The sequence below is a fragment of the Ovis canadensis genome, chromosome 19, assembly GCF_042477335.2.
Source record: "Ovis canadensis isolate MfBH-ARS-UI-01 breed Bighorn chromosome 19, ARS-UI_OviCan_v2, whole genome shotgun sequence".
In the NCBI taxonomy this organism is placed as follows: Eukaryota; Metazoa; Chordata; class Mammalia; order Artiodactyla; family Bovidae; genus Ovis; species Ovis canadensis.
Genome location: NC_091263.1, coordinates 70,052,997 through 70,073,792, shown reverse-complemented (window position 1 = coordinate 70,073,792; position 20,796 = coordinate 70,052,997). Strand labels below are relative to the sequence as shown.

Genomic DNA, 20,796 nt, shown 5'->3' with positions numbered 1-20,796 from the left:
GAGCAACTGAACAACACAACAAATGTCAGTATTAATGCTATCGCATTGTAGTAAGTTTTGAAATGAGGAGGTGTGAGACCTCCAACTTTCTTTTAACCATTCTGAATCCCTGCATTTTTTAATGATTTTAAAAATCAGGTGTCAATTTCTGTTTTTTTAAAAAAAAGGCAGCTGAAATTTTAATACAGAATATGTTGAATTTGTAGATCAATTTAGGGGGCACTGCCACTTTAATAATATTAATTATTCCAATCCATGAACAAGAAATATCCATGGATGCCACTTACTTATGCCTTAAGTTCTTTCAATAGTATTTTATAGTTTTTAGTATACAAAGCTTATGCTACCTTTGTTAAATTTATTTATGACATTGCATTCTTTTTTGACATTACTGCATATTGAATTAGTTATTAAATTTCATTTTTAGATTGTTCATGGTAAGTGTATAGAATCAGAATCGAGCTTTGTATATTTGCCCTGTATCCTGCAACTTTGCTGAACTTCTTTGTTAATTCTAATACTCACTATGTGGGTCCCTAGGATATTCTATAGATAATATTATGGACAGGTACAATTTTACTCTTTCTTTCCAATATGGATAATTTTTGTTTCTTCTTCCTGCCTGACTGCCCTGGGCCTCTGTCCTTTGGATGTGACTTATTAGTTCTGAGAGTTTAATTTATGTTTTCTGGGAAAGAATATCACTCCAGATCTATAGTTATTTCTCCAGAAGCTCCACTGTTTATAGAGCTTTTGTTTGTTTGTTTTTTTGGCTGCACAGCATAGCCTGTGGGATCTTAGTTCCCCGACCAGGGATCAAACTTATGCCCCCTGCAGTGGAAGTGTGAATGTTAACCACTGGATCACCCGGGGAGTCCCTGTCTGGAGATGTTTAAGATGGATTACCTTCTCTGGCATTACATCTCTGCAATGGAGAGGGAACCCTGACATTCAAGATCATCCAACTAGCTCTGATCCATGATCAGCAAATTACTTGACTTTAACTTGGCCTTTCTACGGAGAATGCGCCAACCAGAGGATTTTGATGAAAAGACTGTCACAGTTCTGTTATTCTCCAGTAACTTCATATGTATCAGCTCTGGATACTCTGAAAAAACCATGTTTCCAGGCCTTCATAATTGAGAGTCAGACCTTGATCCATGCCTGAAACTGCCCAGCTTGAAACCAAGCACCCCAGAGGCGTCCTGTCATGTTCCTTCTGTCCCCCTTCTATAGATTAATGCCAGGTCAAGCATCATCCCTCTTCAGAGTTCACTGGCTCTCTGTATTAGCTCTGAGAAAATAAGAGAAGTGAAAGGCAACGGAAAAGGAAAGACACCCATCTGAATGCAGAGTTCCAAAGAACTGCAAGGAGAGATAAGAAAGCCTTCCTAAGCTATCAGTGCAAAGAAATAGAGGAAAACAATAGAATGGGAAAGACTAGAGATCTCTTTAAGGAAGTTAGAGATGCCAAGGGAACATTTCATGCAAAGATGGGCACAATAAAGGACAGAAATAATATGGACCTAAAAGAAGAAGAAGAAATTAAGAAGAGGTGGCAAGAATATACAGGACTATACAAAAAAGATCTTAATGACTCAGATAACCACGATGGTGTGATCACTTACCTAGAGCCAGACATCCTGGAGTTCAAAGTCAAAGGGATCTTAGGAAGCACCACAATGAACAAAGCTAGTGGAGGTGATGAAATTTCAGCTGAGCTATTTCAAATCCTAAAAGATGATGCTATTAAAGTGCTGCACTCCGTATACCAGCAAATTTGGAAAACTCAGCAGTGGCCACAGGCCTGGAAAAGGTCAGTTTACATTCTATTCCCAAAGAAAGTGAAGCCGCTCAGTTGTGTCCAACTCTTCGCGACCCCATGGACTGTAGCCTACCAGGCTCCTCCGTCCATGGGATTTTCCAGGCAAGAGTACTTGAGTTGGTTGCCATTTCCTTCTCCAGGAGAGCTTCCCAACCCAGGGACTGAACCTGGGTCTCCCGTATTGTAGGCAGACGCTTTACCATCTGAGCCACCAGGGAAAGGAATGTCAAAGAATGTTCAAACTACCACACAATTACATTCATTTCACATGTTAGCAAAGAAATGCTCAAAATTCTCGAAGCTAGGCTTCAACAGTATGTGAACTGAGAACTTTCAGATGTTCAAGCTGGATTTAGAAAAGGCAGAGGAATCAGAGATCAAATTGCCAACATCCATTGGATCATAGAAAAAGCAAGGAATTCCAGAAAAACATCTACTTTTGCTTCATTGACTATGCTAAAGTCTTTGACTGTGTGGATCACAACAAACTGGAAAATTCTTAAAGAGATGGGAATACCAGACCACCTTATCTGCCCCCTGAGAAAGCTGTATGTAGGTCAAGAAGCAACAGTTAGAGCCAGACATGAACAATGGACTGGTTCCAAATTGGGAAAGGAGTACATCAATTCCGTATATTGTCACCCTGCTTATTTAACTTATATGCAGAGTATATCATACGAAATGCCAGGCTGGATGAAGCACAAGCTGGAATCAAGACTGGCAGGAGAAATATCAATAACCTCAGATATACAGATGACACCACCCGTGTAGCAGAAAGTGAAGAGGAACTAAAGTGCCTCTTGATGAAGGTGAAAGAGGAAAGTTGAAAAAGTTGGCTTAAAACTCAACATGCAAAAAACTAAGATCATGGCATCCAATCCCATCACTTCATGGCAAATAGATGGAGAAACAATGGAAACAGTGACAGACTTTATGTTTTTGGGCTCCAAAATCACTGCAGATGGTACTGTAGCCATGAAATTAAAAGACACTTGCTCCTTGGAAAAAAATGCTATAACCAACCTAGACAGCGTATTAAAAAGCAGAGACATTACCGACAAAGATCTGTATAGTCAAGCTATGGTTTTTCCAGTAGTCATGTACAGATGTGAGAGTTGGACCATAAAGAAAGATGAGTGCTGACGAACTGATGCTTTTGAACTACGGTGCTGGAGAAGATTCTTTATAGAGTCCCTTGGACTGCAAGGAGATCAAACCAGTTAATCCTAAGGGAAATCAACCCTGAATTGAAGGACTCATGCTGAAAGTGAAGCTCCAATTTTTGGCCATCTGATGTGAAGAGATGACTCACTGGAAAAGACTCGGATGCTGGAAAAGACTGAGGGCAGGAGAAGGGGCAGCAGAGGATGAGATGGTTGGATGGCAACATCCATCAACTGAATGGACATGAGTCTGAGCAAACTCCAGGGAGATACTGAAGGACAGGGAGCCTGGAGTGCTGCAGTTCATGGGGTTGCAAAGACTGAGCGACTGAACAACTATGTATTGAGACAAATACTGTGGCTGATCCAGTTTGACAAAATGAGTAGAAACAGAGAAAGAGTAAATAACCAAAGCTGCCCTCTGCCTGTCAACCAGCATTTTGCTTCCTCCCTGACAGAGTGGTGGTGGTGGTTTCGTCGCTAAGTCGTATCTAACTCTTTCGACCCCATGGACTGTAGCCCGCCAGCCTCCTCTGTCCATGGGATTCTCCAGGAAAGAATACTGGAGTGGGGTGCCACTTCCTTCTCCAGAGGATCTTCCAGACCCAGGCCTCCTGTGGCTCCCGCATTGCAGGCGAATTCTTTACCTGCTGAGCCACTAGGGAAGCACCCTGACAGAGCAGCTTCCTTCATACCCGGCCTCTCCTTCGCTCTTTGCGCTGCTGCTGTCTCCTCCGTTCTCCTAGCAGGCCTCCAGCTTTCCCTTTGCAACTGATGCCTTTCCTGGCCACCAAAGCCACTTTCTCACAGTCCCTACTCTGCCTCTTCGGAGCCCCTGACATCTTCAGGATAAACTCCATTGAAAATGCTCTTCGGCCTAACCTCAACCCGCCTACCTTCCAGTCTTTCTGGTTCATCTCTATGCCTCACCCCATGTGCACCCTGTCCTGCAGCTCCCCGAATAAGGCAAAATCTGTGCCTTTGAACCTGCTGTTCCCATTGTTTATTGTCTCTGTTAAAGTCCTACTATCTGTGAAGTCTTCCCCAGCCCCCAAACTGGAATCATCCCATTTGACACTCTATACTCCTCGTTTACACGTATCTGGTGGCCTTTAGATAATCTGTATGGTTATAAATGTATATATGAGCAGTCGTCAGCACCAAAGTAGGAGCTCACTGAAGGCAGGCTGTAACCTTTCTATTCAGCATGATATTGGAATACGGTGAATGGCCTACAACTGGAGTTAAAGAGGATACGCCTTGTCTAACCCAGAAGGAAGAAATACATCCAACCTGCCATCAGGCAGGCCTGCACCCCAGTGATATCCAGGTCCACAATGATTCTGCTACCGGAAGGCACTTCCTCTCCTGGGGTGTGTCCCCTGTCTAAAGGGCTGTGACCGGAGTCAACGAGGCATCGTCCGGGTTGGGTGTGACCTGCCGCCTTGGGTGTACAGAGAACAGCCTGCCCGAGTCCACCCTGGGCGGTAAATCAGCGGGCAGCCCGGACACTAAGATACTCTCCAAGAGGACCGCCTCCTCCCCGCAAGAAACACCGACTTCTCTAGGTTCCAAGTGAAGTCTTGAGTTTATTTTCAAGGGGGAAGAGAAAAACCTTCCAGGTGATCACTCTCTAAGTTAAAAACCCTGAGGGAAGCCAACATGTCACCTCTCAGACAAGCTCCCGCTTTCATGAATCACAAGTTTCTGGAACAGAGACCTAAACCAGTCGTTTGGCGGACTGATGAGGGTAGGTGACAGAACAGAAAATACTCAGACCCTCAAGGACAGGTACTGTGTGCACAAGGATGATCGCTGGGGCATTATTATCCAAAGGCTGGGAACAACCTTGGTGTTTTTCAACAGAAGAATGGGTGGGTTTCCACATAAAATCACGTGGCGGCAACAGCGGAACTGGAGCTACTGATACAACAATAGCAAGCTTGTCATTGCTGTTCAGTTGTTAAGTCGTGTTGGACTCTGCAACCCCATGGACTGCTGCCTGCCAGGTTCCTCTGTCCTCCACTGTCTCCTGGAGTTTGCAGCAACACGGAAATATCTAAAAATACAAGCTCTTGAATGAAAAAAAAAAAAAAAAAAGTTTAGTTGTGGAAGGTTTATCTGACACCATCTACATAAGGCATCAAAATGTGGAAAGCAAGGTGCTGGAGTGTCCAGGGAGACAGCACCCCTGCTGTCAGGGTAGGAAGCCAGCACAGCAGAGGTCAGCACCAAATTCAGGGCGGGGCTTCCCTCTGCGGGGAGGGCAGGGCAGAGCTGGGCCATGGTGGGTGGGGCTTCTCCTAAACCCCGCCCTTCACTCTGAGGGTATAGTATGCAGGCTTTGAGGATCTTCACCAAGTCCTTATGCACCTCTGAAGAAATACCCCGGAATACAGTTAGTGGTTAAGAGGGCTTCCTTGGTGGCTCAGTGATAAAGAATCTGCCTGCCAATGCAGGAGACACGGGTTTGATCCCTAATCTGGGAAGATCCCACAGGCTGCAGAGCAATTAAGCCCCTACACCACAGCTACTGAGATCATGCTCTAGAGCACCGAAGCTGCAACTGCTGAAGCTGACATGCCTGGAGCCCATGCTCTGCAGCAAGATAAACCACTGCAAAGAGAAGCCCGCACGTGGCAACGAACCCAGCAGAGTCATAAATAAATAAGGAAAAAAATGTTAAAGTTCCTGGTTAAAAGAACGCTCTCAAGCATTTCATGTAAAAAGCTCCAGCGTTAGGATTGTATCCCTCACGAATTTACCAGTCTTTTCCAGGAAGGAGGTGAATCAGGTTCCTTGCCAGTTCTTGCATGGACAAAATATGATTTTTCATGAACCTTCCATCCCTTCCTGTGGCTGTCTCCTTCCTGCCTCCTCAGCTTTAAGCTGCACTCTGCCCTTTTCTCTTGGAAGCAAACAAGCGCACCTCAGTGGCAGCACCAACTGTCCAGGGTCAACCTCTCCGAGGCCTGCGCCAGGCCCTGGAGCCCCAGCTCCCTGAGGGCTTCTCAGGTGCTGCATTGTTATGGAAGCACCCAGAGATGACTTGGGGGACCCCCGAGATGACTCAGAGGACTGGGAGCACTAGCTGTGGTGCTCAGCCAAGTCAGGAGACCTCTGCTGACCCGAGTCTCTTCACGTGAGCAGAACCAGTCTCTCTGTCTTCTGGCTCTGAAATCGCTGGCATCACCAGCCACATCCGAAAAGTGCGCTTTAGTCCCTGGAGGCAACTCCAGGGTCAGTGCCTGTCCCCCTGAACATGGACTCTGACACTGGGGCGTCTCCGTGGCGTCGGGGTAAACAAGCTATTTATTAAGAGTATTCTGCAGAAACTTCTCCCACACGCCTGAGTCACAGTGAAAACAGGAAGCCCACACCTTTTTCTTCTGAGGACCGTCCCATGTGCCCACCACCTTCTCCCAGCTGTATAAACGCCTTCTTGAAACCCTGCGGGGCCAAGGCCGATGGGCTGCTTCGTGTGGCGGCGGGGCAGGAAGCACAGAAGCTGCTCAGAGCAAAAGAGGAGCTGTCTGAGAGCCTTGCCCCAAGAGAAGACATCTAAGCGGTTTCTGGCACCCCAGACCTCAGGCATGCTTACTTCACTTACGGTACAACAGTGAAACTGAGCAATGGACATACAGTTAAAAATGTTTTTTAATTTTTTACTAGTTTTTTTTTTAAAGATTAAAATGTCACCACATAGATCAAGATTCCAAAGCGAAGTCTTCCAGTCACTGTCCCCAGGCATCCAGCTCCCCTCCCCAGCAGCAACCGCTTTCAGTTCTGGGCATATCCTTTAGAGAGAATTCACGCACGGACAAGCCTGTGAGCATAGGACCACACACATCTTCATACATGTGATTTCAAAAGCAGACTCTACATGTTCTGTACGTGGGCTTTTTTGTAATAAAATTTCTTCTTTCACTTTTGAAAAGTTTCAAACTCAGAGAAAATTTGAACAAGCACCTCTATACGAGTTACCTAAATATGCTGACTAATATTTTCCTGCAGTTTTTTCTTAATAGAAGTTTATTTTTTCCCCTTTGAACCTCCAAAGAGTATACTGCTGGTACCATGACACTCATCTTCTGAATACATCAGGACAGAACCTCTAGAATAAGGGCTGCTGCTGCTGCTGCTAAGGGCTACCTCCTGCTAAGTGAAAGTTGCTCAGTCATGTCCAACGCTTTGTGGCCCTTTGCACTATATAGTCCATGGAATTTTCCAGGCCAGAATACTGGAGTGGGTAGCCTATCCCTTCTCCAGCAGATCTTCCCAAACCAGGAATCAAACTATGGTCTCCTGCACTGCAGGCTGATTCTTTACCAAATGAGCTATAAGGGAAGCCCTCTACCTCCTATAGAGCATAATAACATGATCACACTAATGAAAATTAACATTAATTCAATAATATCACCTATGGAGTCTATATTCAGATTTCCCCTGCTGTCTCAGAAATGAAACTTGCTTTTTAAAGTTAGCCCTATTGATGCTTTTGAACTTTGGTGTTGGAGAAGACTCTTGAGAGTCCCTTGGACTGCAAGGAGATCCAACCAGTCCATCCTAAAAAAGATCAGTCCTGGGTGTTCATTGGAAGGACTGATGTTGAAGCTGAAACTCCCATACTTTGTCCACCTGATGCAAAGAGCTGACTCATTTGAAAAGACTGTGATGCTGGGAAAGATTGAGAGCAGGAGGAGAAGGGGACGACAAAGGATGAGATGGTTGGATGGCATCACCAACTGAATGGACATGGGTTTGGGTAGACTACAGGAGTTGGTGATGGACAGGGAGGCCTGGCATCCTGCGATTCATGGGGTCGCACAGAGTCAGACACGACTGAGCGACTGAACTGACTGACTATATCCTGAAGATTTTTTCTGTATCATTGAAATAAAGACTCCTCGATATTTTAAATAACTAAATAATTAAAAAGAGTAACATCTCAGTGGTCCATTTGCTAAGATTCTGTGCTCCCAATACAGAGGGCCCAGGTTTGATCCCCAGTCAGGAAACTAAATCCCACATGCCACAGCTAAGACCCAGCACAGCCAAATAAATAAATCAATATTAAAAAAAAAGATTAACATCTAAAGTGCTTACTGTGTCAGTCACTTTTAAAAAGATTTTTCTTCTGCTATCCCAGGGTTAATTTTCTTGTTCTTTTTATAACTTCATAAATTTAGTGCATAATTTCTTTTGTTTTCATTCATTTTGTTATTCATATAAGAACTTAGGTGGAGGTCCATATAGTCAAAGCTACGGTTTTTCCAGTAGTCATGTATGGATGTGAGAGCTGGACCATAAAGAAGGCTGAGTGCTGAAGAACTGATGCTTTCAAACTGTGGTGCTGGAGAAGACTCTTGAGAGTCCCTTGGACAGCAAGGAGGTCAAACCAGTCAATCCTAAAGGAATCAACCCTGAGTATTCACTGGAAGGACTAATGCTGAAGCTGAAGCTCCAATACTTTGGCCACCTGATGATAAGAGCCAACTCATTGGAAAAGATCCTGATGCTGGGAAAGACTGAAGGCAAGAGGAGAAGCTGGTGACAGAGGATGAGATGGTTGGATGGCATCACTGACTCAACAGACGTGAGTTTGAGCAAACTCTGGGAGACAGTGAAGGACGAGGAAGCCTGGCATGCTGCACCCATGGGTCACTGTGTCAACAGTATTTATGTGCTGAATTCTCACATTATTTTCCAAAGACTCTAGAGTTCTGATTTTGATTTCCTCACTGACCCAAGAGGAGTTTTTAAATTTTCCTGTGATTTAAAAAAAAGTCTATATATTTTTCATTTATAATTTTCCTCTATATGACACAGTGATCTGATTATTCTTCTTCGTAATACTTCTCCTTTTTTAGTATGTACTGTGGTTTCCTCAGTGTCCTACTATGTGGTCAGTTTGTGTGATAACTGAAAAGAAGAATGCTTACCAGATTAATCTCCTTTTTTTAATGAAGGAAGAGCAGTTTCTCTAACTCCTTCCTCCACATCAAGTCATGTGAAAAGTAAAACACTTTTATATTTTTGGCATGGGGGTTTGAGACCTTTCAGCCTCACCACTGCCATGCAATTGTGTTCATATTGGTCTTACATGACATGTCACTGCTAATGAATGGAAGAGGCTTAGCAACGAAAGGGAACTTAAAAAGCAACTAAGCCAGCCTCCACTCAGGACAAGAATTTCCTTCACAGCATCTGCAAAAGATGTTCAAATGGATTTAACTTGAATTACTGCCATGCCAGGGACTTCCCAGGTGGCTTAGTGGTAAAGAATCTACCTGCCAAGCAAGAGATGTAGGTTCTATCCCTGGGTTGGGAGAATCCCCTGGAGAAGAAAATGGCAACCTGCTCTAGTTTCTTGCCTGGGAAATCCCATAGACAGAGGAGCCTGGTGGGCTGCAGTCCACGGGGTCACCAAGAGTCAGACACAACTGAGCGAGGAAACAGCAACGAATGCCACATCAGGGAACTCAGCACACTGCTGAGACTGGCCTCCGGGGCCGCCGTCAGACACTCAAGGGCAAAAGTGGCATTGACTGGCTACCTACCATGAGGACTGCGTTACCCAACGCACTCTGGGGACACACAAGAGAAGGAAGACACGATGTTTGTGCTCTACAAGCTGTGGTTCCCAAGCTGCCTTTGGGCCCTGCAGTGAATTTCCACCATGGGGTATTTAAGATTTTTGAAACATGATACACAACATCTGTCAGGCCCTGCACAAACCACCAGGTCAAAGGAGTTTACAGCTTCCACATTAGTTTGTGCTACAATCATTGTGATGATCTCATATCTTTGTAAAACTAGGGGGTTTGGCAGTTGTTTTATAAAAGCAAGTATTATGTGAAAATCCACAAAGAACAGCAAAAAAGTCTGGCAACGTCCCATCTCCAAGGTTTGGGAAGCTGTGCAGTGCCCAACAGGAGTGTACATCCTGTTAGTAAATAACTGGTTATTTCAGAATAAAATGATATTGTCTTTCAATATACGGGCAATTTTTTTCAGCTTTTGTGCAATTTATGTGCAGTTTTTTTTTTTTTTTTCAGATAGTTACTCAATTGTTTGGACATAGCTGCTCATTAAGTTGTCTGGTCCTAACTACTAAATAAATGGAACTGTTATGTTTTTCTTTTGGCCTGGGGGCTCTGTGAAATAATTCCTGAGACTCTAAAATCACCATGAACCAAGAAAGCTGGAGAACTCTGGCGGTTCATGGCTGAGTTTCAGAGACCAGAAGTCACGCCAGTGATGCAACCAGCATGTGAACACTTAGGCTTCCCCACTCACAGACCCAGCAGACACTTCAGGAGTTAGGCTGGGGAGAGCACCACTTAGCACAGAGTCCAACCAGCAGGACCGACCTGCCCGCTGAGCGAAGGGAAGGGCTGAACACAGACAGGAGACCGGCTTTTACAAGAGCAAGGAGCACTGGGAATGAAGATGGCCTGCTCTGCAGACGGTGAAGATGCTGTGCCTTTTAGGAGTTGGAAACTCTGATCTGGGGCAGAACAGTGGGATGGAGTGTGGTCACAAGAGTGATACAGTGAAAAAACCCAGTGTTTCAGGAACATCAGTCCCAGAGCTGGAGTGGATGTACTGGCGGGATGGGAAGGCAGGAAACTCTATCACCTGAAAAAGCGATTCTCCAACACGGCCCACGCTTGACCTAATACAGAGCAGGGGGCAGTCCCTTCCTTCAACCCCAGCGCGACAAGGGCACCACTCTGTGAAGTTCCCCAAACTGCAGGTCCTGGTCATAGGAACTACAATCCTTGATTGTGTGCCTGGAGAGCTGCAGTTTTAGGATCCTCTCTAACTGGGGGATGCTGGAATCAAGTTTTTAGAAATGTCTGCTTGGAGACCACTGCCTTACTTCTAGGAAAGTAGCTAAAAAGAGGGAGTAAACATCGAATGGAGAAAACAACTACTGGATAGAGATTTGGAATCGAGTCTTGATTTGACCACAAACACACCAAAGACTGGGCTTAGATCTTGGCTTCTTTCCTCTTTAAATGAGGGCTCTATGACTTGAGATGCAGAGAAATACTGAATCGCCAAAGAGGACTCAAGTCCACCTGATGGCTGAGGTTCAGCCTCTTTGTACAGCAGCAAGTAGAGCCAAAGACTGCGGTTTTAATACTTCGTTCCAATTTGCATAAGGCGTTTATATCCACAAAGGGCTCTATATTATTGAAAAATCATAATCTGGGCTCCTGAAAACTATTTCTGTTGTAATAGCAGTGAACATATATACGCAAGTGCAAAGTTGTTTTAGTCGTGTCCAGCTCTACGTGACTCCACGGACTGTAGCCTGCCAGGCTCCCCTGTCCATGGGACTCTCCAGGCAAGAATACTGGAGTGGGTTGCTGTGCCCTCCTCCAGGGGATCTTCCCTGACCCAGGGATCAAATCTGTGCCTCCTGTGTCTCCTACACTAGCACTGAGCCACCTGGGAAACCTGTAAACAGATACAACAGCCTGGAACACTGGCAGAGACTTCAGGGGAACAGTACCAGCCTTAGGGGCCAAAGCGGCCCCGTGGCGATGACTCACAGACCACATATGGAATAAAAATTAAGCCACTGATCTGCTCAGTGTCTGGAGGGAGAAGCATGCTCTATGCGACCTACATTAAGACAGAGTAGGAATATATCCAGGTACGACGGGGTGAAGACTATGGAAAATCAGGTGATAGAAAAACTCAGAGCTTGAATAATTATGAACATAAGAAATAAAGTGTTGGTCGGTCAGTCGTATCTGACTCTTTGTGACCCCATGGACTGCAGCCTTCAGGCTCCTCTGTCCACGGGATTCTCCAAGCAAGGGTACTGGAGTGGGTTGCCATTCCCTTCTCCAGGGGATTTTCCCGAGCCACGGATTGAACCCAAGTCTGCATTGCAGGCAGATTCTTTACCGTCTGAGCCACCAGGGCCACACTGGAAAGGACGTTAGGAAAGTCCTATGGCTTTTTGTTTGAGTAGTAACTTTATTTTCCTTTCTAGCTTTAGGAGGACTGGTAACCCAGTCTTAAAGAACTAGCCTGTAAAGCTCTCTGGATTCTTTACTAAAACTGGGTAGAGACCCAAGAGGACGGGGTTTGGGACCCCTATGGAAATGAGATCATCAAAGGTCAGGACTCCGGTGAGGAGCAACAGAAGTCTCCCCAGGCATCCCAGTCCTTTTGGTAGCCCTCAAACACCCTTTCAGAGGCACTGGTCTGGGCGGGAAAGGACAGAGAGCCAGGCCTCCGCCATCCTCAGGGAAGGCCAGGGCACACCCGGCCACAAGGAGCCCCCAGATGCAGTGGTGGCAGACTTTGGCTGCAGCAGGGAGTCTGCGGCTGTCTCATGGAGGGGGAGGGAGAGGAAGAAGACACATGCTCTCACCCTTGGGAAGCTCGCAGACTGACTTCCCTCCGTGAGTCTGTGCAAGCAGAACTCCCCGTCTCGCCCCTGCCCCCAGGTCAGCGAGCCCATTCACAGATTAGGAAGTGACCCGCGCACACCCGGGTGAGGATAGGGGTGCGGCGGGGGAAACGCTGGGACAGGAGGCCGTATCCTGTTTAACTTGGCCTTGCCGATGCCAAGCCCTTTCCCTGTGAAAGTTTCTTTAGTTAAAAGAGCGATAACATCCTCCTTCCGGCAGCTTCTGCTCTCACAAAATGGGCTACTCTCCGTTCTTGTGAAAACATGCTTCCTTCACTCAGCCTTGTCCGTCGGGCAGGGAGGAGGCCCTGACGGACTCGCATCTCAGGGCCGCCACGTGCGAATCACCTGGAAGCACCAGTGTGATACACAGGGTTGGACTCGCAGGCAGCGTTATGTCCTGACAGTGCAGCGTCTGCCGTGTGCAGCCTGCATCTCGCTGGTGCTCGTTCAGTTCCATTCAGTCGCTCAGTTGTGTCCGACTCTTGGCAACCCCAGGGACCGTGGCATGCCAGGCTTCCCTGTCCATCACCAACTCCCAGAGCTTGCTCAGACTCATGTCCATTGAGTCGGGGATGCCGTCCAACCACCTCATGCTCTGTTGTTCAGTTAAGGGAAAATGAAGGGTGAACGTGAGAAGTTAAACTAAGCCAGATGAAGAGTGTGAGGTGGCTGGAACTAAGGAAGCGTTCTCGAGTGCGGGAGACAAACAGGCCCGGGTTCGATCTCTGAGTGGACGAGATCTCCTGGAGAAGGAAATGGCAACAGATGCTTGCCTGGGAAATCCCATGGTCAGAGGAGCCTGGCGGCTACCGTCCATGGGGGCGCAAAGGAGTCAGACGTGACTGAGCACACACGCCATGCCACACTTGTGAACGATGGCAAAACGGACAACAGGCACCCAGGGCTGTTAGAAAGGCAGCCACCAGAGTGAGAACTGAAAGCTGCAGGGAGTTCAGAGGGTTATGGTGACTAGAAACTCCCGGGGCCACACGCGGCTGCAGCTGGAAAAGTGAGCTGAGTTTGTCCTGTCCTAAGGAGGCACCTCTCCCCTCAAGTCGGGAACTTGCCCCTCTGCAGCAGGAGCGGCTACTGAGAGGTGTGGTCTGGGCATCTGACTCTCCACCAACTGGCAGAGCAGCTGTGGGGTCGGGGTGTCAGCCACCTGCCTGCCTGTATGAGACCACATGGGAGCTCAGTGTCCAAGGACTTCAGCACCCAGCTGCCCTTAGGATCATGCACCTTACCGAGGTTTTACCACCATAAAACCCTCCGCAGCGCACGGTGGAAGGTCTGCAGCAGGGAACCTGGCTGCCTCCCCAGCCTGGGGCTTCCTGTTGCCCGCCCCCCCCCACCGCCCCCTTATCAATGCAAACTTCCCTCTCATGATTTCCCACCCCTCACCTCACCCCATGTGTGTCTACCTCCGAGCCATCAGTCACCTGGCGCTCCTTAACTCTGTCCACATGTCAAGATCCAAGAGGATCCCTGCCCCCTTCCCGGGCATCCCAGCCCAGGTCAGTGACCCGGAGCCTGGACTGTGGTTCACTGCACACGGACGGTCCATCCCCTCTGCACGGGCACGAGCCCACCTACTCCATCCTCCCCGACAACCTAGAGACCCTTCTCTGTAATTCTCTCTACTCCTGGCTTGCCCCCTGGGGCACAAGCCACAGCCACCCCCACACACAGCAGGGACAGCCGTGGGGTGTCCAGGGGCGGGACCAGGCATCGTCTGTTCCCTCCTCCTTCACCTAACTGCTCATGCTTCTATCTGAGGATGCTCCCGATAACACGGTCCTCGACCCCGGTCCTCCACAACCCTTGGCTTCTTCAGGTGTAGGTTCTGGCATTCGGTTCCTAGTGACGGAGCTTCATGGTGCAGAAGCTATGTGTCATCTGCCATGCCCCCCACGCTGCTTCACTCGCGCTGTGCTCCTGAGCACTGAAAATCTCTCTCCATGGGTGCCACTTACCGTATCTCTCCCCCCCTGTGCTTGCGGAAACTTCTTTTGTAAGATTTAAGGGCTTACGCTCGTTCCTTCTTTCTCTCAGCGTTGCAGCTGCGGCCTCACGTCTGCCATGATATCTTCAGATCCCGACTCCAGTGTTCTTCCCGGGCTTAGCATCACCCATGGCTTTGGTGGGTGCACCAATGTCATCCCAACCTAAGCCATGGATAAAAATGCTGGAAGAGACAGTTTTGAGGACTGAACCTTTTTGGCATATCAGCTTCCCTTTAGGCCGTGAACTGCACTTTGTCCAATACTGTGCAGATGATATCACAAATGATTACATGTAACTGTTGAACCACAGCAAATTCTGCTCCATAGCAAAGAATATTATAACTTATTTTCATGATAATGATGCACTCTATCTTGATTCTTCCTTGCTGGTTTCATCTTCACCTTCTCTCTCTACGCCTTTCTCTCTCTCTCTAGCGCTTGGAACTCTGGGAACGTCAGGAGGCCTGCAAAGCCCAAGGAATAGACACGGTGTCCACAACATGCTCCTTCAGTCCTTTCGTGGAGTCTAACCCGACTGGCTGCACAGCCAGTCTGTAGAGAACTCACTGTCTTAAACCAGATAACATCTGTGGATCCTCTGGTTTCCTGTTTGGCTCCAACGTCAATAAAATAATAGCTTCTTGCAGATATCCTTACTGTATAGAATAAACAAACTAAATACTTTTAAATACGAGGATTTGAGTATGGCAGGGCATGCTGAAATGGGGGTTTCCATGTGCCTCCTGTAAAATAATCCCATTGTATTCCTCAAGAAGGACAACGGTAACGTGCTGAAAGCGGCATGCAATGTCACCAGTCCTTGTCAAATGCACTTCTCACCCCCAAGAAAACACAAAACATAAGCAGGGGAAAGAAACACGCTGCTCCAACAGAAAATGGAAAGCTGGCATCTGCACGTGGGGAGCTCAGTGGGCACTGGCCGATCCTAAGAACCACGGTCTTACTTGGCTTAGAAAACAGTCCACCGTGAGGGTTGAGTGCCAGAAAAACAGGACTCAGGCCCCAGGGGGTCGGGGGAGGGGGGCGGCGGCTGTCTTTCTTCTCTTCCAGATTCTGGGATTGAGCATGCCTGACCAGAAAGGAGGAAGACAGGTACAGGGATGGGGCAGAGGGTGTATGGAATGTGTGTGGGAGGGGAGCACAGGAGAAGCATTTCTAAGATGATCTCTACTTTCTCTTTGGTCATCAGAGTGAAGTAAAGTGAAGTCGCTCAGTCGTGTCCGACTCTTTGCGACCCCATGGACTGTAGCCTTCCAGGCTCCTCTGTCCATGGGATTTTCCAGGCAATATACTGGAGTGGATTGCCATTTCCTTCTCCAGGGGATCTTCCCAACCCAGGGATTGAACCCGGGTCTCTCGCACTGTAGACAGACACTTTACCACCTGAGCCACCAGGGAAGTCAACAGAGGCAGTAGTTAATTTTGAATTCTTAAATGATATTAAGGAGGTTGTGAGAGCTGGACCATAAAGACTGAGCTCTGAAGAATTGATGCTTTCGAACTGTGGTGTTAGAGAAGACCCTTGAGAGTCCCTTGGACAGCAAGGAGTTCAAACCAGTCAATCCTAGAGGAAATCAACCCTGAATATTCATTGGAAGGACTGATGCTCAAGCTTCAATACTTTGGCCACCTGATGTGAAGAGCTGACTCATTGGAAAAGACCCTGATGCTGGGAAAGATTGAGGGCAGGAGGAGAAGGGGACGACAGAGGATGAGGTGGCTGGATGGCATCACTGACTCAGTGGACATGAATGAAGCAAACTCTGGGAGACAGAGGAGGACAGAGGAGCCTGGCGTGCTGCAGTCCACAGAGTCGCCTAGAGTCGGACACAGCTTAAGAGCCTGAACACCAACAAGTGAACCAGGAAGGAGAGAAAGCCTGAAGGGTAGGCACAGGTGGAAAAAAGCTGAGAACCCAAAGTAAGGTGGCTGGTCGGATTAGTCACCTCAGGCGGCTGGCTGGAGAGGGTTGGAGGGACATTCTGGAGCAACTGGAAATGTTCTGAACCTCAACTTGGGTGGTATTTGCACAGGTGTACAGATGATAAAAATTCCTTGAGTGGTACACCTAAGATTTATACATAACCAAGATTTAATTGTACAAAAATTACATAATTCTCAATAAAAAGGTTCAAAAAATAATAGAAGGGTTGAGCAGCACTGGCCTTAGCTATTAGTTGGCATTAACTCATGGAAGCGTGTTTACAAGATGTAAAAGGACATTATTGGGAGGCTGGGAAACTACCACCAATCAAAGGAACCTTCCACCAAGCTGGATGTGAGCTCTTGGTGAGGCCCACTGCAAGGCCAGGCTGTGCCCTGGAGCCAGAGGAGCAGCACAGATCCAGAGGGAAGGGAGGGTGACAGTCGCCAGACACAGCTTTTCAGACCTCGGGGAAGGCGGCCTGCTGGGGCCAGAAAGACACAGCTTTCTTTGCTGTTGGCTCTAGACTGAGGGACACAGAGGTCAAACCCAAGGGGATCAAGGGAAAGAGAGTCTAACCCAGGGGAAAGGTGGTGGGTCTGAGAAGCGAGACAATGATGGGCCTCGGGTTCTGAGAGAGCGAGAGGCCCGAACGCTGACCACTGAGCATCGCTGTGTTCCCACAGCTGCTGCTGGCACCTGGCCGGGGGCTCAGGGCGGGCCATTTCCTCTCACACAACACCACTATATTCATATCATCAACTGTCCAGCCCAGTGCAAAGGCCAGCAGGGTGGAAACCAGTCTAGAGAGTGACCCGAGAGGGGACCCGGGCAGCAGGAGGAGGAGAGGAGGTTTCAGGAGGTGGCTCGCAGGCTCCCACACCGTAGGGTGAACGGCTCACTGGAGTCTGGCTCGGACATCCGCCGTGTTACGGTCCTGAGACTGTCATAAAAGCCTCACAGATGTCTGTGTGTTTGGCCCAGCAACCCCGCAAGGTGGGCGTCTTCATTCCCATTTTGCAGATAAAGACATGGCAGCCTGCAGAGAGGAGACCACCAACCCTGTCACACCACCGGCCAAAGACACAGGCCAGAGCCTGCAGGCCGCTTGCACAGACCTGTCTCCATTTTCGCAGACTCCAGAACAGGATCTGAATCTCTGTTCTCCAGGCTCAACAGAGCTCTGGTCATATTCGGGCACTGCAGTATGGACGTGAAGTCTGAGGCCTAACTCAGGAGCGCGTTTATGGCTCATTAGCTGAGACTTGGTTTTTATTCCTGTTTTAGAGGATAATTATTTATTAACTAAGACCTGGTAAAGTATTCTGACAATAGGAGAAATCAGTGGAATCATGACCTCAGTACTTGCTATGTGAAATACAAGACATGCAATTCTAGGTTTCTGTGGTGAGTCACACACACGTATTTCGATACAGTATGTATGAAAACTTTAGCATCAGTCCTTGCAATGAATATTCAGGGTTGATTTCCTGTAGGATTGACTCCTTTGATCTCCTTGCTGTCCAAGGGACTCTGAACAGTCTTCTCCAACACCATAGTTCGAAAGCCTCAATGCTAAAGCTGAAGCTCTAATACTTTGGCCAGCTGGTGGGAAGAGCACACTCACTGGAAAAGACCATGATGCTGGGAAAGACTGAAGACAAGAAGAAAAGAGGGTGGCAGAGGATGAGGTTGTTGGAAAGCATCAGTGACTCAATGCACATGAACTCGAGCAAACTCTGGGAGACAGTGGAGGACAGGGAAGCCGGGAGTGCTGCAGCCCAATGGATCACAAAGAGTCAGACATGACTTAGTGACTGAACAACAACGATATGGAAACTTGTAACGTACAGCAAATAATTTTTTTTCTAACAGTACAGTACATGTAACAAAAGCTACCATCTGAGCCATTTTAAAGTGACATTAACTATTTTGCATGGTTGTACAACCGTCACCACTACCATCTCCGGAACCTTCTCATCATCCCGAACTGAAACCCTGCACCGTTTTTCACAAGGACTCTCACTGCCTGTCCTCAGGTAGTAGCTTCCAAGGACTCTGCCCAGAGCACAAGCTTAGGAAATGCTTGTTGAAGAAGAGTGAGATTTACAGGCGCACAAGAAGACTGACTACTATATTCCACAAATAAAAGAGATTAGAGGGAATATTTTTTTCCATAACTAAAGACTGAGAGCAGTGTAGCCAAGAAGCATTAGGAGTAATTTGCGACTTGTTTACACTTCTGGCACCGGCTCTGATGGTCTATTGTGAGGGGGACCTTCTGCTCTCTGTCGACACGCCAGCAGGTGACCGCAACACCTCATGATGGGGTGGGCAAGCGGGGGTGCCTGGCCAGCCAGCACCTGGGGCTGGCTGCTGAGCTGTCACCGAGTGGACTGGCCCACGGTTCTCATCTGGGCAAGCCTCCTTTGACGGATTTGTGTGACTTGGCAGGGACCCTGTGATGGAAATTCACTGAGGAGCCTGGATTTCAACTCCTGGTGAGCAGGGCTTTCAGAGGTCTTCTGTAGAGACGCAGCCTGCAGAGAAGGCAGGGATTCCCAGTCCCGTTTGGGTGAAGCTGGAGAAGCAGAAAAGCACAGATGACGGGGCCTCTTACTGACCCTGGCGCTGCAGAAGCATGGAAAGCCTGAGCACAGGGGCCGTTTTGCTGTCGAATTTCCTAATCCGGTAGAGGCACACAGCCCTGAGAGGAAAGGGCTGGGGAGGGGGCTGTTTGTTGGAAGGAGGTTAGCTGGGTTTTCAAAAACTGACCGAGGGACCAGGCGGCCACGCATACAGCAATGGCCGCTGTGCCACTGGCTGGCCTCCCCTGACTTTCTCTGGCTAGAGAATAATTCAAGAAACAAATTTTGCTGGAGAAGAAATTATCCATTTGGATCTGCTCTCTGTGGGTTTGTGACTCATCTGAAACAACTGCTGTTCAACAGCTTTTCCTTTGCTTCCAGGAGGGACACGCCTTACCCGGTGCTTCAGACTTGAAACCCTGGGCTGGGAAAGGTGATTCTGAGCGGGTGGACTTGGACTGATTCAGAGATGCTCAGTTCCAAGAGAAGGAACCGAGAAATATCTGGGCTTTGGAAGTAACTTCGTGATGGCTGGATTCTGGGCTGGCACCAGCCTCTGGGGTTTAGGCACTCTGCTGTCATACGCTGCGCAGCCTTTCCAAGAAAAACTCTATAAAATGAAAATACTTTATTGCCATGGCCTTTGACTTCTTGAGAGTCACACAAATACTGTCATCTCGCGCAACATTTAATTTAAACTTGGTTCACCTAAAGAAAAGAAAAAAGAGTTCTGAATCTGCCCGTTTCCTTTCTTAAAAGAGCACCCAGTCTTCTCTATGTTGTCACTGTTTTGTTTGCTATGCGCCAAACTGTTATTTCACATATGTGAAAAGAAAGTTGGCATCAAGTCCATATGAACTAAACTGCTGGCAAAGGCGATGCTGGAGCTTGCCATTGAGAAGATTAGATTCCCAAGAAACTTCTCTAGCCGCGTCCAACATCCACAAACTAAAAAAGTGTGTGTGTAAATACATACATGCTCACTCGCCTGAAGGAAGCTGCCGCCCTTCCTCCGAGTTCAGGTAGTGTCCTATTGGTGGTTGATGTTACCCTCAGCTTAAATATCACAGTTGCACGAATAAATACATAGCAACAACAAAAAAAAAACACGCACTGATTAAGATAAATAGGAAATTGAGAATTTACTTTATTTAAGTATGAGGTTGCCCATTTCAACTATCTTCCTTATTTGTTTAATAAATAGGGTGATTCACACTTTCCCCATAAGTAAGACTGATTCGATCAGGTTTGGAGCGGGGAGGCGAGAGACGAGGGTCGGAGGGACACTTTCTAAAAAATTTTCAATTCAGGTTTTCCTTTAAAGATTTTTTTTTTCTATTAAAGTGTGCTATTTTGCAGACTTGTTTTGCCTTTGCGCTCGCCGATTCAAATATGGAACTAAACCAGGAGAGAAATGGAAAATTTCATCATCCGGAGTTGTGGTAAGTGGTTGAATACAACAAGGTAGTTGAAAACTGTGCTCCCTGAAACCCTGGAACCTGAGGCACCCGTGGCAACGCAGTGGTGGTGGCCTTGCCACCACAGCAGACGCCTCTCATCTGTGCCTGTCCCTTCTCTTCAGGGCCCTGCCCACAGATCACACTAGTGCAGTCTTTAGGGCTCAAGAATGACTACAGGTAAGGTGGGACAGTCATCTGAAACTCCGACACTTAGACAACGCAGTCTCACAAAGTTGGAATATTTCTAAAAGAAAGATGGAGACCCATACTTGAGGAAAACATGTAGAGAAAAGCTTGGATCCTTCAGATTTTTATATTCACCTTCTAAAATAATCTTTGTTTTTCGTAGTCACTGGGTATCACCTGTGGGGAC

The 20,796-nt window shown here is 47.5% G+C and overlaps 1 protein-coding gene across 22 annotated transcripts in view; it reads right to left on the bottom strand.

Moving 5' to 3' along the window:
• ATG7 (autophagy related 7) overlaps positions 1-20,796 on the bottom strand; it is a 388,924-nt gene that overhangs the window by 56,154 nt on the left and 311,974 nt on the right. For 2 of the 22 annotated variants that reach the window (XM_069560926.1, XM_069560925.1), the window contains exon 19: positions 6,628-6,814. The exons of 19 other annotated variants lie outside the window; for them this stretch is intronic. In XM_069560926.1, the coding sequence (XP_069417027.1) occupies positions 6,788-6,814 (27 nt within the window). In that variant the 3' untranslated portion in view covers positions 6,628-6,787. Of the gene's footprint in view, positions 1-4,560; positions 5,063-6,627; positions 6,815-20,796 lie in introns of those variants that run through there. One more of the 22 variants, XR_011250728.1, reaches the window with a different exon arrangement.